General features: G+C 39.7%; 1 protein-coding gene across 2 annotated transcripts in view; it reads right to left on the bottom strand.

Annotated features, from left to right (window-relative positions):
* Positions 1-3,051: 3,051 nt before the first annotated feature.
* TMEM182 (transmembrane protein 182) overlaps positions 3,052-17,140 on the bottom strand; it is a 48,354-nt gene continuing 34,265 nt past the window's right edge. Inside the window, exon 5 of one of the 2 annotated variants that reach the window (XM_007456830.1) lies at positions 3,052-3,557. In XM_007456830.1, the coding sequence (XP_007456892.1) occupies positions 3,337-3,557 (221 nt within the window). In that variant the 3' untranslated portion in view covers positions 3,052-3,336. The remainder of the gene's footprint in view (positions 3,558-17,140) is intronic. The other variant, XM_007456831.1, reaches the window with a different exon arrangement.

Raw genomic sequence — 17,140 nt, forward strand, 5'->3', positions numbered from 1 at the left:
TCTTTCCCTGCCAATCAGATTAAATGTCCCTTTGTTTAGTTTATGCTTATTATAATATGTATGATGCTAACTATTTCCCCACCCTCCTTGGTTTTTAACGTATCTAACATACCTTATTCCTAGGATTTTGGTGGAATTTCTCTGCCTATACTTGATCATCACTGAAAAAATGTCTCCATATATTTAACTCCTTCAGACAATCAATACAAATTTAGTTTCTATTTCATCTCTTTCATATGAGATGCCATTCCTGATAGAGCCCACCAGGGAAACAACTATATTACTGTCCCTGAGAAACTGAATTTTTTAAAAATGTGCTACTCAAATATACTGATTTCCACTATTCACTTTAACTCTATCCAAACTTATACATGTAACACACACATACACACACACACAAAGTTGATGACAGATAATTACCAAACACTGACACCTCTTCCATCATATAAATATACTCTTATAAGTGGATTTAATCTTCAAATTCAGTAAATACATTTCATAGATTAGTCATAAAAGCAGCCAATGACCAGTAAGAGCACACCTAATAGTATTATTGAAAGTCCTACGCTCAACCCCAAATTGAACATCTTCATTCATTGTCTCTGGAGGGTTTTTCTAGCCAGTTTCCTGTGCTCCCTGCCACACGACTGAACTAAACTCCTTGGGCAAACACAGTATGGAGAGATCACAGCCTTCACCAAAGTCCAAGCACATAACTCACTGCCCTCTCTCCTCACTCTTTCTAGAAGTGTCACCAAAAAGATATCTCATTTGTTGAACTGAAACTTTATGATGCAAAATCAATCCTCTTAAAAAGATTTTTAACACTTCACTTGAAAGCTTTTGAAAATAAATCAATACACCAAATAGAGAAATAAAAGGAAACATACTACCCCAAATGAGATAGAAGGCTGTGACGAGAATATATCTGCTATTTTTAAGTATATTTTACTCATTGACACAGCAAATACAACTCACCTTCCTTTTTTCCATGGATTGCTGGTAAAATAGGTCAGGAAATGTGTTTGAACTCATGTGACCGATGCATTACACCTATGAAACACTTCCAAAGTGTGGATCTGTGTAAAAGTGTCATGTACATCAGATATTCAGCCAATTGCCTTAAGATAAATATATGGTAGTCGCATAAGTATTAGAAAGTAAGATTAACCATCTGAAAACTACAAATATTCAAACCTTTACTAAAAGCAGCTTGCATGTGAAATTTAAATGATGTATAATACATAGAAAAAGGCTCCATTCCAAAGTTCTACAAAAACGAATTGTATTTACAGATGACATGAACTAAGCAAATACATCTAGCGTCGTCTGGAAAACTTAATAGCATGCCACAACTTAATATCACAGTCAATGTGAATAACAGAACCCATAATTATTTTTGTAATAATCAAGCCAAAAGCAAAGAAATAAATGAAGCAATATAAAAATGAAACAGAAAAAGACAAAGGAAAGGACCAGGAAAACGTTTATGATAAAACTGAAATGGCTTAAGAGACCAGTTAAGGCCCTGAAGTCTTTTTTTTTTTTTTTTTAAACACGCAAGCCCTGTCACTAACCCCTAAAATCCCCTGGTGATCTGCAGATACCTCAGATCTTCGCTCTTCCCCCAGAGCGCCCTCTCACTGAAACAAGGTTTAATGTAAAGTACAAGATGTGCAGAGAAGATTCAGGCAATCTCCCCATCATGGGAGCCCGGGGTGAAAGCATCAACGCCTCTATCCTACAGCGGCTTCTAGGTGGTCACCCTTTGATGTGCCTCCGAGTCAGGCCCTCGGTATTCAAACAGCTGCGGAGTAAAATGCTGTGCCTGAAACACAGTCCGCACACCACGCAGGGCCTCTGTTCCTTCACTAACAGGGAACTCCTCTGTCAGGAGGCTTCCAAAATGCAAATACAACCTAGGCTTCTCAGATGGATTTGATTTCAATCAAAATTAGTGCCAAACAAAAATCTTTGATATGCAAAATGTCTACTCTAGTGAATAATAAAGAATCATTCCCACAACCATCCCCAAAAAGTTATCTTCGAAGAGGTTAAAGGAAATAGCAGATCTGTAAATGTTAACATACCTGCTGTAAAGCTGAAGACAGGGAGAGACGACAGTTAAGGGAATCAAATGATCAGAACTATAACCCATAAGATCTTGGGAAAAGTTCACATTTCACGGTCTTTAATAAAGCAAGGCTGTTATCATCCTCATCTGGAAGTATTTCGAAAGTTTATAGTTGAGTGCATATTAAAAGCACATTTCATCAATAAATTTTCACATGCTGAACATATTAGCAATATAATTTTTAAATGAAATCTAAAAATATCGAATAGAATTATGTACAAAGTGAAGGCGCTTGGTTTTTACATGTTTTCAACCATATTACACATACAATTAACCCACTTTAAGTTCATAAAAATCCAATCTTCACTGTATGTGATTTGGTGTACAGATTTGCTTCTTTTAAATATAGTTTAAGATTTATGTAAGCATATGCACAATTAAGTGAATACGTTACATAACCAAACTTGTTTTTGGTAAGGAAGGGGAAAAAGTACATGTTGTTTTTGTTGTGACCCATTGTAACTGGCGAGTTCACGCAGCCCCTGCTACAAGAACAACTGCTGTCTATTTTTAAATAATGAATAATCTGCTCACAGGTGTCAGTACATGTGTATGTGGATATTTACGTGTGTGGAGAAGAAATGGAGTAAATTCTCTGACAACATTTGTTTGTTGTTCTTAATTAAGCTCCAAAGGACTTTTTGGTTTTTTTTGTTTGTTTTTTGGCCATTTGTACATCATCTTTGGAGAAACGTCCGCTCGGGTCTTTGCCCCTTTTTAAATCTGGTATTTGCTTTGCTGTTGTTGCTGTTACTGTTGTTAAGCTGTAGGAGTTCTTAATATATTCTGGATATTAACCTCTTATCAGATATGGGATTCCAAAGGATTTTTTTAAGAGCAGCAGAAGTGAATGCCAAGGAGGACGCTTAACTCAAATCATGATTTGCCCCTGGTGACTGTTTTCTGCTACTGCCAGGCCTTTGTTACCCACAAACTCTAACAAGTGCAGTGAAGGGAAGGCCCATGTTACCTGTTCCCTAAAAAACTAGATTCTTGAGAGCACTTAGATAAGATGGAAGCAAGATGGAGTCTGGAGAGATTCTAGGACCCTCTTATTAGAGAAGATCCCAAGTAAAATGGATAATTCACATAGCAGCTAAAAAGTTACATCAACTCATTCTATGCTAGGATCACGGAGACAAAATTTTAAAAAATGCTCTGTTTTAAAATCTCTCAAGAAAATACTGGTGGCAACAGTTTGATTAGTGATGTAACTGAATATGCCGTGCAACAACTAGAAATAGTAATCCAGCTAGCAAAGAAAAAAATATCCCCGCTGGGGCCAGAAAAAATGACCAGCCGTACAGCACAGAAGGGGTGAAATCCAAGCAGTCTTTCATTTTCATGTTTTTGTAGCTTTCCATGTCAGCCACTGCCTGGACCCAGATGACATACAGCATCACCACCAAGGAAAACAGGATGCCTGAGAAGGACAAAACAAAAGACCTTTAGCCTTTCTGAAGATGTCTGCCCAAGAATGCTATATCAGACCAATCATACGCCTGATGATATAACTATAAAAATATAATTCTAGCTAAATCACCTACTTTGTGTCAGACCTTTTATTGTATGCTTTATAGGCACATCATTGATCTTTAGTTTTCAGAGCACTGTGGTGAGGGCTATAGCTGCAGAAGAAAAATGGCAACAGATGACATGCATTTACTGAGTGCTTACTGGGTGCCAGGCACTGCATTAGGTGCTTGTGAACTATAAGAGTCAAAGATCCCTGCCTAGCGGAATTCATTTTCTAACATTTATCCATTTTTACTGTATGCCTCGTTTGTGACAAGCACTGTTATACATTATTTCTTTCAATATGTACAATAAACTTGTGAAACAGGTACTATTAACCCACAGTTTTAAGTATATGCAAACTCAGCTGGTAGTTTTCATAGCTGATTTTCAGTTCAGGTCTTTCTGACTTTTGTTATATTATTATAACACAGCTAACTGGTGTTGCAGTTACATATGGCAATGAAAATAGAAGCCAAGGTAAGTACCAGACAAGAACAGAGATGGAAGCACTGAACTAATGTAAAAGAATATACATGACTCTTTAAGAAACATTCTGTGGAATATAAAACATCAGGTTTAGATCAAAATCCTTATTAAACAAAAGAAAGGAAAAGGAGGGAAGGAGGCAGGGAGGGATGGAAAATGCTTAACCACTAACTAGAAGGCAAGATAATTTATCAACCATTTCAATGTAACTGCAATCCACCTATTCAAAAATATTGTTGGAATTATAAGGGTAGAGAAGTACCATGGTGTTGGACCCTTGACCTTAACAAGCAATATGACAGAAGAGCTTTATGAATGCTAAAATTTGAGAATACTACTAAGCATATGCTTTTCCATGTGACTGTTATTGTAGCAACAGAAGGAAGTGATACCACTGCACTGAGCTGCAGATTCAGAAGAGCCTGCTAAGCTGATCCACTAGTGAGTGAGGTCCCCGCACACGAATTTGCCCCAAAGCAAAATATACTTAAGGACACTTGCAATTTGTCCAAAAGTTCAATCCAAACTCGTCAAGGATCTACTGTACTCTCTGAATTAACTAACTGAACCATCAGGTATAAAATCTCCGTATCTTAATTGATATTCTGTCTAGAAGGTAAACACCGCCCTGTGATCAGAAGCAGAGGCTGGGGAACGTGGGCAGGAGGGAGTTGCTTTTACAAACCTAGCCATCAATCACTCTTCTGGGGTTAATCATGCTCCTACGGCATTTAGGATGTCCTCTCCCTCTTGGGTCATCAATTTCATAAAGAATCTTGACAAGTAAACACGGAAGAAGGGCCCATACGTATGTTGAAGTATGTCAGCATCAGAGCTGAAACTTTCTCCTAATCATGATACAAACTACAAAGCTGTGAAGAATCAATGTAGATGCTTCACTAATAAGAACCATCCTTCACTCTGTTGTCTGTAATGTAAATGCAAATACCGGAGCACAGAACAGAGCAATTTAACCACTGAACGACAACTGCATCACAGAAAAATAGTAAAGCCATAGCCCGCGAGCAAACTCCTCACAGCCGAGCCGTGCCTCAGATTTTGACAACAATATGGTGAGGCCATGTGTTGTCTAGCAGCTCTGAGCATTTCAAAACATTTTTTCAGAGAATATACAGACAGTATGCTCTGCTAATGTAAAGGTTTGGCTTGGTTATTTGCATACCATGTGCCTTATGCCAACACATTGCGAACCTTTTTTATTATTTGTTGATATATTTTTTTAATTTATTTATTTATTTTTATTTTTGGCTGTGTTGGGTCTTCGTTTCTGTGAGAGGGCTTTCTCTAGTTGCAGCAAGCGGGGACCACTCTTCATTGCGGTGTGCAGGCCTCTTACTATCACTGCCTCTCTTGTTGTGGAGCACAGGCTCCAGACACGCAGGCTCAGTAGTTGTGGCTCACGGGCCTAGTTGCTCCGTGGCATGTGGGATCTTCCCAGACCACGGCTCGAACCCGTGTCCCCTGCATTGGCAGACAGATTCTCAACCACTGTGCCACCAGGGAAGCCCCCTGTTCTTTTTAATCTTCCTTACATCATGTGAATCTCTTGTGCTTTCAGGTATTTTCATTTTTAAAAATTTACTTTGTGAAAAACCAGTAGATTTATACACCTTTTCTTCAAAAATTGTAAAACCCATTACTGAATTTAGAGTATTTTTTGAAAGTATTACAGGACATCATGTAGATGATTCTTAATAAGGAAGAATTAACTTATATTTAATTATTGCTGTTACTTGAAGAGCAATTACAGCCTGAAAGCAATGAATAATAGTTGTTTCTATCACTACAACCTTTTAACTTGTTCACTAGTTGGAGATATAGTCCATTTAATTCCTATCAGATCAGCTTATGATTATACCCATGGAGTAAAACAGCACTTCCCTCCTTACCCTACCCATTAAATTGCGAGTGTTTTATATGTATACATGTGTGTTTGTTTGTGTTTGTGTGTGTGTGTGTGTGTGTGTGTGTGTGTGTGTGTAGGTAAAGACAGACAGATAAACAGAAGGAAAATGAACTAACAAACATGGAGAAACTATACCAAAGGCCAATGGTTCAGCTACTATGGCAGCAAAAATGGATGATGGGGGCCTGCATGAAGTAAGGGGCTAAGAGTCAGGAGACTGGTACTTATAGCTAGACTATTCAAATAAATACATATATTGAGGTTAATTGGAGTCAAGTTCTTCACTGCCTGAAAAGGGAGTTACAAATCTGAAAAGGGGGAAAGCTAGAATGAACTTTATGGTGTTTTTTTTAGAACTGAATATATCAGTGTGAATTTATGGCTTTAGATAGATAAATGAATGAATATAGAAGTGAAAGTATATGTTTGTTTTAAAATATACCTTTGTGCGTGTATGTACCTAGATATATTTTCTGGCTCTGCTTCCTGAGAGGGTCTGGGAGCAACAACACCCCAGTAGCATGGAGGACACCAAGTGTCCAGATCTTGGCTTCTAAATACCAGGAATTAGGACATCTCTAAGAAATAGTTGAGTCCAGGCTGGGACAGAAAGTACCACATGAATCTGGAACATCATGTTATACCAAAAAAGTACAGACGTGCTCAGAGAATACTGTGGGCATTTCAGAAGCCAGATCATGGGGCTTCTGCTAGCCAATTCTGAGAACATTTGATTATCAAACAAATAGTGATAGAGGCCCATTACATCTCATCAAATGAAACAGGAATACATGAGCCCACAGAGATATAAATAAGCGAGTGAATAAATAAGTGGGGAGAAGGGAATGCCTTTCATTCAGAATGCTAACCTATAAATGTAGAAGGAATAGCTGAATTAGAAATCACCATTTGGCAATCATTTTAAGTCATAATTAATTCAGGCAAGAAGCAAAAACAGATACTAAAACTAGTGTATGAAATTTAGATGAGAAATAAACATTTACACAGGCTCAAAGTCTTTTCCCACAAAACACATATTAGTCATAAAGAAAAAATAGTAACTTCACACTAAAGAAACCTGGCAAATCCCACCTTACTCAAGTGATCAAAGTTAATATCACCAAGGACATGACAAACTGATGTCACTCACCACCTTATGAGATTCAATGAGAACACAGCATCACTGCTATGATACCGCAGCGAAAAAATGAAGACCCTAAATCCAATCATGAGGAAGCATCTGACAAATCAATTCAGGAACATTCTAGAAAATCACAGGCCTGTACTCTTCAAAAAAGCCAAGCTCATGAAGGTCAAAGAAGGATTTATTCTGGTTTGATGGATACTCACATGACACATCTAAATGCAAAGCATGTTCCAGGACTGGATTCTTTTGCTATTAAAGACATTATTGGGAAAATTAGCAAAATTTGAATGGAGTCTCTGGGTGAAGGGACTTACAATTTCTGTGTAAGTCTGAAAATATTTCAAAACAAGAAACAAAATGAATTACTCAAAAAAAACAACATGTGGGGCAAGGCTGCGTGTGCTGGAGAGTGTGCATATGTTGGATATGTTGGGGTGGGAGGAGAGAGTGTGTGTCTTTCACACACCCAGAAAGACACGTCTTCTTTCTGTGGGATATCATGACTATTAATGAACAGTAGTATCACTGATTTGGTCCACCTACCAAGTGAAGAGTCTCCTCTGGGGCAATACCAATACTACGGAAAAATCTTAATTTTTTTCCCTTGATATCTTAAGACCCTCATTCATAAAAACATAAGCAGTAATTGTCTTGAGTGACAAGTGAGTTACATTTCAAACCCACTTGCCATGGTGATTTTAGCAGGAATAGAAAATATTGCTAATATTCAGGTAATAATTTGTTTTAAATGAAGTTATATTTAAATTAGGTCATACATTTTGAAAGCATAATTTATATCCTATTGAATTTTATAAATTTTTATCTTTTGAAGTCCAACAAAAATTCATAAAATTGCTCAATGGAGGCATAATCAAAATATGGTCCCAAAGCCCACGGAGATTTGTGATCACAATGGGCAAATAATTGTCACATCAAGAACATGTTGGGTCTCTTTTATTGGCAGTGTGGGGAAGAGCCATTCAAGCTTATGATTTTTGCACAGTTTCTCTCACAAATGTCATACATTCAATTTGGAAAACATTTTTTGAAACAAAGGTCACATAAAAATCAGTCACAAATTAGGGACACAATTGCTAATGATAAAAAACATGGAAATAAAACCAAAAGGATTTCCCCAATGCCAAGTCACAGACTGAGAAATAAAATTGCACGTCTTCAATATTCCACAGATACAAGAACAGAAAAGAAAGCATACTAGAAAGATCATTTATTTATTTATTTAGATACAAGAACAGAAAAGAAGGCATACTAGAAAGATTTATTTATTTATTTATTTATTTATTTATTTATTTATTGGCCACTGCCACAGGGCCTGCAGGATTCTTAGTGCCCAGACCAGGGATGGAGCCCATGCCCCCTGCACTGGAAGCGTGGAGTCTTAACTACTGGACAGCCAGGGAAATCCCTAGAAAGATCTCTTATACTGTATTATAAAAACTGGATTTTAAAATGCATTCCTAGGGAAAAGCTAGCCACAGAAATGAAAACTTTCTTCTTCAAAAGACAGGCAAATGCCAAACCCCTATATTCTTGCCTAGAAGTACATATACCTATATTTAAAAAAAAAAAAAAGCCTTTTGGAGTTACTGAAAAACAATAAACTTGACCTTTAGCTGCTTAGATGTAACTGAATTGCCTTTGAAATGTACTTAAACAGATTGAATCATGGACAGTTATCGGTTACTTGGGGAAGAATCATAAATTCAAGATGATTCATTGGTCTCTTTGCTTCCACACAAATTCAGTGGAAACTCATTTTGGCTTTCAGTGGCCATAGGAAAGGCCATGGAATTCCACAGTCAAAAAAATATGCTTCATGAAGTTATAGTGAATACTAAATTAGAATCAGGAGCACTCATCTTTTCTCTGTTCAGAGGACACACACACTGGGGAGACAGGGCAATTTTCAGCAAGGGCATCTATATAGGACTAGAAAGTAAGCTTTATAACATTTTAGGGATGATAACACCAGCTTACTCATCGTGTCTATTTTCAGAGGATGGAAATGAGGTCTGCCGAGATCAAAAGTTTAGCCTGTGGCATAACTCAAACTGAAACCCTGATAGCAGGTGTGACACATTAGGTTGAAGACATTCCAAAATATCCTACAATATGGAAACTATTCCAAGGAGGCAGCAGGAGACTAGGTTACTTCTCCAGGTGGAGCTGCCTGGAAGGCAGGGCAAGAGTTCATCCTAAGTATAGAAGTAAAGAAAAAAAATCTGGAGCGTGGGTAAGAATGCTAAGGACAGCAGCATTCATGGAATGGTAAGCCTAGATCTGACATGCTCAGAAGAAAGAACAAAAAGGAAACTTGATAAGCTATGTATTTACTATCATTTTCTAAAAGGAATCATAGCAATTCATGAAGAAATATATAAAAAATGCTGTCTTCAGATATGCATAGGAACACTGAAGGACATAACTGACAACAACCCCACAAGGAGTTTTTGAGGAAGAGACACCAACAGTCTTCATACAAACATTTCTTACATTAGCCCATACTAATGTCTGAAGGTATTATGTTAAGCTCCAATGGTTTGAAGGTTTTTCTAATGGGTAAAAAGCATTTCATTTATTTACTGTTTCTCATTATTTCTCAGTCTTTTAATTGAGGTATAAGTTAAATAGAGCAAAGTGTATGGATTTTAAGTGTATAGTTTGATGAGTTTTGGTAAATCTAAACATCAGTGTAGCCACAACCTGTTAAAAATAGAACGTATGTATCACTGTCCCTCCAGAGAGGATTTTCATGCACCACCCACCCACCGAAAGCATCTATCACTATAGCGTAGTGTTGCCCTTAGAACTTGATAGAAATGACATCATAGCAGCGTGCCATCTTTTGTCTCTGGCTGTTTTTTCCCAACATAATGACTGAGAATCCATCCATGTTGTTGCTTATGTTAGCAGTTTACTCCTTATGGCTGAGTGGGATTCCACCGTATGAACCTACCAATTCATCCAGTGGTATCCACTCATCTACTGGTGAACATTTGGGCTCTTTCTAGGTTTTGGCTATTATGAATTAAGCTCCTATGAAAATAACATTGAGTTTTGCAAGGATGAATAGCATTTCCTTAGGCAAACGGTTTTGAAAAAAAACTGGCAAAAAAAAAAAACCTTTTTACAAAACATGATCTTATTCCCAAAAGAGAAAATGGCGCCGGGCTTACCGATGTACCAGCGGTGACCTAGAGCGCAGCTGCCCAGACTCCCCCCACACCCCCAGCAGGCCCACGAAGCCCTACTGAGGGCACAGTTGTTTTTCTGACATTCTCCTCCTCAAACGTCAATTTTGCCAACAAAACTTTCGACAGTCATGCACTAGTGCTCACGAAGAGGCTAAGCTCTCCAAGTGCCTAAAGCACAGGGATTTTCTGTAACCGGTTGTTTTCAATTCCCTAATTTTTTTAAACTTTCATTATGTATGCTTTGAAACATATAAATATGACATAAAAATGAATGTTATGAAGTTTCATTATAAAATGAACCTCTGTGAAGTGGTCCCCAACCTAGGAACCAGACTACCATCCATGAACTGTTTTTTTCTGGGACTCCTTTGGAAAGAGAGTTGCTCCTCAGATATTTAAAGAGAATCTCTGGGCTTTAAGTCAGTGGATAAAATTTAGATATCTCCCTTGAGAGCTGGCAAGAGATTTGACCTTTTGGGATGGAATCATGTGCCCCCTCATGATATGGATGACACTGAGGTCTATTAGGATTGTCTGATTTGAGCCCAATACTCACACAAGACTTTGGATAATATCTGCAAATTGTTATGTGTAGGGCCACTGCCTTTATGTATGTATTTTAAAAGCATGGAGCATTGACTTATCAGATGTAAACACTTAAAAAATTCCACAATATATGAAAACGAATTTTGACATGGGTTAACTTTTAATATGTTAGGAATCTTCAAAATTGCAGTGTTTGAGGCGTTTCTCAACTTCTAAGAAGCCCTATGTGTCATTCCAGGGGAGAAACACAAGCATTAGTGTAGGCTGAATCTACTCTCACAGGTCCATCCAGAGTCTAAATGTATACCTGGTTTTTGTCCTAATCATTATACAATGGGGAAAGGAAAATTTACCAATTCTACATTTTCTAAAGAGCAATACTTGTTATTATATTGTAATATACTTCCAAAGCAGTCTTGCATATAGTACATATTTCATTCATTAAAAAATTAGCTTTTCTGATAAAATAAACTAGAAGTTCTTAAAAATAATTTAAATTGTACTTATGTAACAGCTTGTTCTTCTTTAAATTAATACACATTGCCTTCTCTTATAATTCAATTATGCTCGCTTTTACAGATCATATTTCAGAAATTGTAAAACTACCAAGGCACAATGGTCAACCGTCAACATTCTTTGCTTATCTCCACTCTTCATTTTCTGACTCACTTTCCACTGATTTTTCCCCCATTTTCTGAGATGGCCTGAATAACTTAAACAGTTATAACTTCACGACTATACATTTTCATTACATCTATCTGATTTCCAAATATCCACTGCTGCCCTCACCTCCTCATACCACTTCCCAAATACATGAGTTGCCTCTTCCCTTTCATTTTCTGGCCTCATGTTTTATTTAGTCAAGCAAACCTACGTAATGTCTATCATCTATCAGATTTTTCACGTATTTATTACTTTCTTAGATTGGTATAATAATTTTAGGTGTTAAACATCCTATATATTCAATACTCTGCACTCTCTTGAGAAACAATTATTGATAGAGAATGATCATGAGGTTATATCCATCCCTACAAATAGTTAGGGGCTTAATCTGAAAAGCAGTTTCATTTAATGCCAAGGAAGTGTCTACTGATGGTAACTGAGTTTCAGGAAGTATTTAGTGGTTGAAGACCACAGGTGTGGAATCTGTCTGTCCTGCTTCTAGGTTTACTGTCCAGAAAGCTTTAAACTTTACTAGGTGAGCACCACTGAGCAAGTTGTTTACTTCTTTGTGTCTCCGTTTCTTCACTGGTAAAACAGAGATAATTCAAGTGCCCACCGCAGAGAGCAGTCACGAGGAATTAACGGAGGTGGAGTACTCAGCAAGATGCCTGGAACAGGGCTTAGCGCATAGCGAGCACTGGCTACTTTTACTGTTACGCTTTGGCATGAGCTCTTGCTACTGCTAGAAATGTTGTTCTCTGAAATCTTCTAAAGCGTCAGAGCTTCTCATGTGACTAGGCTATTTCAGGGCTGGCCAAGAGGCAAGAGAATAAACTTGCCATGGGGCCTTCCCGTTCTGAAGGAAAGGTCGCTTCAAACGTGTCTGTCAGTGTCTCGCTGGAATTCTCCACCAGGTGGCACACGCCACCTCACAACCCCACTAGGGCACATTCTGGAAAGAACATCAGATGAACCCAAACTGGGGCTTATTCATATTAAGGACGTTTTCTTTTTCCACCGTCCAGTCAAGCAAACCTCCCGCCCCTCCTCGACAGCCCCTGAGTTACAGGAAGCAAAAATTCTTCCTAGGACAAACCCAGCCTATGTTGATCTGATCATTCAGATGAATCTGTACTCTGTGTGCTTCTCTTCTGCACGAGAAAGTATAGAGAAAAAAAGGCCTCAGAAAATGCATAACATAATCTAGTAAAGAAACCAAAGAGCAAACTGACAGTTTGGGGGAAGGGTGAGGAATGAAACAGAATATTTGCAAACAAACTAAATGCCTTAACAGTACTGGGTAAATAGTAGATGTTAATGATACACGTACTTTGGAAAAGGAGAATGAAGCAGATGGAAGCTCATTCTGCCCTTCCACCATGGCAAATTAATTCCAAATCAGAGATCCTATTTATAGGCCAGAAAGTCTGGTCACCTAACATATCTGAAGACTCCCTTTCAGGGTGGAGATTAATTATACCCCATAGTAATATGTCATGTGAGTGAAAGCATTCATTTGCCAGGCCTTTTGCTCTAGCTCTCAGGAAAACAGCTCAGGGCTTCCCTGGTGGCGCAGTGGTTAAGAATCCGCCTGCCAATGCAGGGGACACGGGTTCAAGCCCTGGTCCAGGAAGATCCCCTGTGCCGCGGAGCAACTAAGCCCGTGCACCACAACTACTGAGCCTGTGCTCTACAGCCCACGAGCCACAACTACTGAGCCCACGTGCCACAACTACTGAAGCCCGAGTGCCTAGAGCCCGTGCTCCGCAACAAGAGAAGCCATTGCAATATGAAGCCCGTGCACTGCAATGAAGAGTAGCCCTCGCTCGCCGCAACTAGAGAAAGCCTGTGCGCAGCAACGAAGACTCAACGCAGCCAAAAATAAATAAATAAATATTTTTTAAAAAGAAAAGAAAAACAGCTCAGATACATTTTTAAAGGGGGTGGGGAGCATTTAGTCAAGTCTTCAGAAAAGTTCCACCAAAGCTATTACTGAGCGAGCCTCTCACACCTCGACTCATCTGGGTAGGAGTCGACCAGGAACCAGACTGTCTCCAGCAAGGACGGTGTAACAAGCTCAGGCTAGGGTGGGGACTCACAGGAACGAGCCAGCTCTGGCTCTCCTCTCTCCCCTCGCACTCCCCCTTCTTCCCACAGCCTTCATCTGGTTGAGACACTGGAAACTCACTGGACTGGGTGGGACGTGTCCCTTATGAATTCTTCCTCTGGGAACTTGTTTCCTCACTTTAGTGCCACATACAGGCAGACCGTGTTTTATCGCATTTTGCTTTATTGCGCTTCTCAGATGCTGCACTTTTTAATAGATTGAAGGTTTGTGGCAACCCTGCTTTCAAGCAAGTCTGTTGGTGCCATTTTCCAACAGCATTTGTTCATTTCACGTCTGTGTGTCACACTTTGGTAATCCTCACACTATTTCAACCTTTTTCATTATTATATTTGTCAGGGTGATCTGGAATCAGTAATCTTTGATGTTACTATTACAAAAAGAGTGCAACTTGCTGAAGACTCAGATGATGGTTAGCACTTTTTAACAATGAAGTATTTTTAATCAAGGTCTGTACATTTTCTAGACATGATGCTGTTGCACACTAATCAATTACACCACAGTGGGTCTGCAAGCAAACTCACAATATCTCCAAGGTGTACCCGTGTTTACCATATTGGTTCCTATTCAAAACCAAGTCTGGACAAGTCTGATTCTAACAGCCTGTTACACATATTTCAACCGATAAGCAACATGGAGAGAAATAAATGCTCAAAGAACTATCTGAGAAAGAAAATAAGGCTTTAAAGTATTTTTGTAAATAAAAGCTCTTCTAAGCGCTTTCCTATTTAATATTAACCAAGGTTGACTTGCTCTAGCACTTGACATCTATAAAAAGTGTCAGATCAAGGACATTAAAATTCCACATGATAAAAGTATCAGTATCCAACACAATAATTTTTGTTGGATACTCATACTATCCAAATAAAGTCCCAAATATGACAACTGAAGGCAGAAAGCAAGTGTACAAAGCAGGTAGTTTCAGAAACATAAGAGTGACTGGGTCTTCTGTTCCTACTTGGAAAGCAGATCTGTATACACAAACCTTTGGCCTGAGCAAAAGGGAAATCCGAGCAGCCCTTCTGCAGTTCATGAAAATCGGAGACACTAATTCTGCAACAAAAGTACATCTGGCTGATATATCCGTGATACATAGTTTTTATTAATCACTATTTCTTTCCCCCACCCACCTCCAGCAAACCAGAGCTCTGAATAAAATGCTGAAGTCCTGGACTTTGGTGAAATAGTTCCGTACTGGGAAGTTATGCTTTTTTTTTTTTTTTAACATCTTTATTGGGGTATAATTGCTTTACAATGGTGTGTTAGTTTCTGCTTTATAACAGAGTGAGTCAGTTATACATATATATATGTTCCCATATCTCTTCCCTCTTTGTCTCCCTCCCTCCCACCCTCCCTATCCCACCCCTCCAGACAGCCACAAAGAACCGAGCCGGTTTCCCTGTGCCATGCGGCTGCTTCCCACTGGCTATCTACCTTACGTTTGTTAGTATATATATGTCCATGTCTCTCTCTCGCCCTAAGAGCCTACTTCTTGCATGCTAAGAAAGACGGAAGCTTTAGCAAAGCTGGCAAGCGCTCACTGGCCCTCCTGGCCCGTTCCCCTCACACAGGAGGCCCCCTTTGCCTCTCGGGGATCAGCGGCTGTTTACAGGCTGATTGTTCAGCATAAAGACATGGGGACAGCAGGTGTAAGCGGGGAGATGAGTGTGCTTCCCGTAAGTTTAGAATGCCTGCCTCTAGGCTGTCAGCAGCTCTCCCGTAATCCCTTCCTGCTTTGGGGCTGTTTCCTCCACATACTCTTCTCCTGCTCTGACTGCCACCGTGTTCTGCTTTGTCTGGAGGGAGACGTGAGGAGCAAGACACGACCCCCAGCGCCTCCTGTGAGCCACGTGTTCAGTCTCAGCTGAAGGAAAATGAGCGTCTGAAACAAGTCCCTATTTTTTCTAGGATGAAGGCAAAAAAGTCTCTTGTATTATGCATCCATTGCATCTATCTTATCTCAGGTAGAAATGAGTGATGTTTACCATGAGCTATACAAACTCCACTGATCTTTTTTAAAGAAATCAAAAAACAAACCGCAAATCCAGTTTACTTCTGAGGCAGTTTTGCCCTCTACATGTAAGAATGTTATATCCCCTTCATATCCACTTACCTTCCCTATACTGTGTTTTTAAGGGGGTTCATACCCCTACACTCAGAAAGCACTGTCCTCCAGACCAGAAGGGAGCAGGTTTGAGCCCCATAAGGATGTGCTCAGGCTGTTTGTCCCACCTGGCAGAGGGTTTATACAACTCACCCCAATTCACACCTCTCACATTCCTGGTGACCAACAGCAGCTTGGTTGGGCAGACAGCTGTTGAAACAGCTGTCTGGGCAAGAAACATACCCTGTGGTCACAGAACGGGGCAGGAGTCAGGCCACAACTTTACCTCCATCAACCTTCCAAAGGACTAATTACACAGCAAAGGTGTCCTTTCCTTCGGCTAACACACCCTGGGCCTGGAGTGTGGGCTTCTATGTTCCTCCGACTTATAAGACGCCTGTGTAGTCTCACCAATGTGAGACTCTAACAAGGAATTTAGCCAAGATTCAGAAGCTTTCCAGGCCCCTCTACTCAGGTGAGACTCTGTCTAGCTCTACATCCAGCAGAAAAATGTAACCCCAGGTTGTCATTCAGGTAAAGGGGATTTCAATTATGGAAGAAGAATATTTCTACCCTGAAATGCTGGTAAAATACTAATTTCTAGCTTTTTTATGTCTTTTCACCCAACATCAGTGTCCCAGAACATCCAGACCCCATCCTCATTCTTACTTGTACACTTAGGGATCTTACTCCTGTGTAGCAATTCCTGTATTGATGTCGCTTTGCCCAGGCATTAGGAATATTCAGCTATACAGTAATTTTCTCCACATAATTCAAATGTTTTGTAATGTCACGCCTTCTTGTATCTTTCCTAACACATCCAATATCACAGGGTTAGGAGAAAACATGAGTCGGCCCTTTGTATCTGAGTACCCCTGGAGTCCACATTGAAAGAAAATTCAGCAATTGTTTAGGCATTGGGAGGTGTGGATGAGACTCACTGAAACACACTCGGGTGTCATAACGTCCTGACAATTACCGTGTGCTTGGTCCAGAACTGACCTCCCGTGGGGGACACATGGCCCAAGCTGAGGAGGCATCTGCCCAAGTGCAGGGAGTGGCAACATATGGCCTCCAGACCTCTGAGCCATTGACAGAGCAAGACGAAAAACACAGACCCCACCCCTTGCTCACACGGACAGCTGTGACATCAGCATGCCACGGCCATGTGTGGAATGCCCCAAAATAGGCTTCTTGCTGATGCCAAAGAGTCTTTCTATGTGCACACACCCAGCAATGGCCACTTGGAATTTGGTTCTGCCCTCTCTTAAGGCC

The sequence above is a fragment of the Lipotes vexillifer genome, unplaced genomic scaffold (assembly GCF_000442215.2).
Source record: "Lipotes vexillifer unplaced genomic scaffold, Lipotes_vexillifer_v1.1 scaffold777, whole genome shotgun sequence".
NCBI classification, from domain to species: Eukaryota; Metazoa; Chordata; class Mammalia; order Artiodactyla; family Lipotidae; genus Lipotes; species Lipotes vexillifer.